This window comes from Chiloscyllium plagiosum, chromosome 4 (assembly GCF_004010195.1).
Source record: "Chiloscyllium plagiosum isolate BGI_BamShark_2017 chromosome 4, ASM401019v2, whole genome shotgun sequence".
NCBI classification, from domain to species: Eukaryota; Metazoa; Chordata; class Chondrichthyes; order Orectolobiformes; family Hemiscylliidae; genus Chiloscyllium; species Chiloscyllium plagiosum.
The window spans coordinates 82,024,960-82,026,487 of record NC_057713.1 but is presented as its reverse complement, the minus strand read 5'-3'; the positions used below and the strand labels follow the sequence as shown (position 1 = coordinate 82,026,487).

Below are 1,528 nucleotides of genomic sequence, written 5' to 3'. Positions count from 1 at the left end.
TTGGAATGGCGAAGGATGAGGGGTGACTTGATCGAGGTTTATAAGATGATCAGAGGAATAGGTAGAGTAGACAGTCAGAAACTTTTTCCCCGGGTACAACAGTGTGTTACAAGGGGACATAAATTTAAGGTGAAGGGTGGAAGGTATAGGGGAGATGTCAGGGGTGGGTTCTTTACCCAGAGAGTGGTGGGGGCATGGAATGTGCTGCCTGTGGGAGTGGCAGAGTCAGAATCATTGGTGAACTTTAAGTGGCAATTGGATAGGTACATGGATGGGTGCTTAAGCTAGGACAAATGTTTGGCACAACATCGTGGGCCGAAGGGCCTGTTCTGTGCTGTATTGTTCTATGTTCTATGTTCTATGAAGGGCTTGTCAAATGAGGAGCAGTTCGGGACTCTTGGTCTGTACTCTATAGAGTTTAGAAAGATGAGGCAGGGATCTCATTGAAACTTTCAGAGTGCTGAGAATTCTGGATAGATTGGATGTGGAGATGATGTTTCCACCAGTAGAAAAGTCTAGGACCTAAGGGCAAAGCCTCTGAGTGAAGGGACAATAATGTAGAATTGAGATGAGGAGGGATTTCTTAAGCCAGAGAGTGGTGAAACTGTGAAACTCATTGCCACAGAAGGCTATGGAGGCCATGTGCTTGAATGTATTTAAGACAGAAATAGATAGGTTATTAATTATTAAGAAGCTCAAAGTTTATAGGGAGAAGGCAAGAGGTTGCAAAACATGTCAGCCCTGGTTGAATGGTGGAACAGACTCTAACCAAATGGCCTGATTCTGTTCCTGTATATTATCACCTTATAGCCTGTTTGCAGACTTTTGAGTTGCTTGACCAAAAGATCCTGTTATAACAGGTCTCAACTGTATTCCAGATTGGAGGGAGGGGAGAACAGTCATGCTAACTGATTTTTGCCTAATTCTTAGGCATTTGATAACTAGAGAAACACTGATAATGGACTCTCCTCCCACCACTAAGCTATCCAAAAATCTGCTATCTGTGTCCTCGTTCATGCAGTTCTTGTTCATTCATTGTCCTTCGAGACCAACATTAGTTTCTGGTTTAGCAACTCCTCAATTTTCCTATCTATCTTCATCTGTTTTATTGGACAGGTATATGGAATAGTGTAGGTGGGATGGGCTTCAGATTAGTATGACAGGGCAGCGCAACATTGAGGGGCCGAAGGGCCTGTACTGCATGTTATGTTCAATATTCTTTCCAAAATCATCCATGGCCACACACCATCATATCTATATAACCTCCTCCAGCCAACACCCTCAATATTGTCAGGCCACAATTCTGGTCCTTGAATATTTCCAATTTTTGAACTAAGCATTCCATATCAAGTAGATCAAGATGAAAACTAATTGCTATAGAGTATTGCAAATGAATACACTTGACAATGGATTTCTAATTGGCACATTCCCCAACGCACTCACTTTGTCAAGTGCGATCTTTGCAGTAGACTTGCCTTCACCATTGTTGACCATAACGCTCTGTCGTTCCCTTTCTGCAATTCACCAT

The 1,528-nt window shown here is 42.7% G+C and overlaps 1 protein-coding gene across 1 annotated transcript in view; it reads left to right on the top strand.

Annotated features, from left to right (window-relative positions):
- LOC122549487 (sorting nexin-31-like) overlaps nt 1-945 on the top strand; it is a 103,098-nt gene extending 102,153 nt beyond the window's left edge. The window contains exon 11 of the mRNA XM_043689346.1: nt 931-945. Coding sequence (XP_043545281.1) covers nt 931-945 — 15 coding nt within the window. The remainder of the gene's footprint in view (nt 1-930) is intronic.
- Nucleotides 946-1,528: the final 583 nt, after the last annotated feature.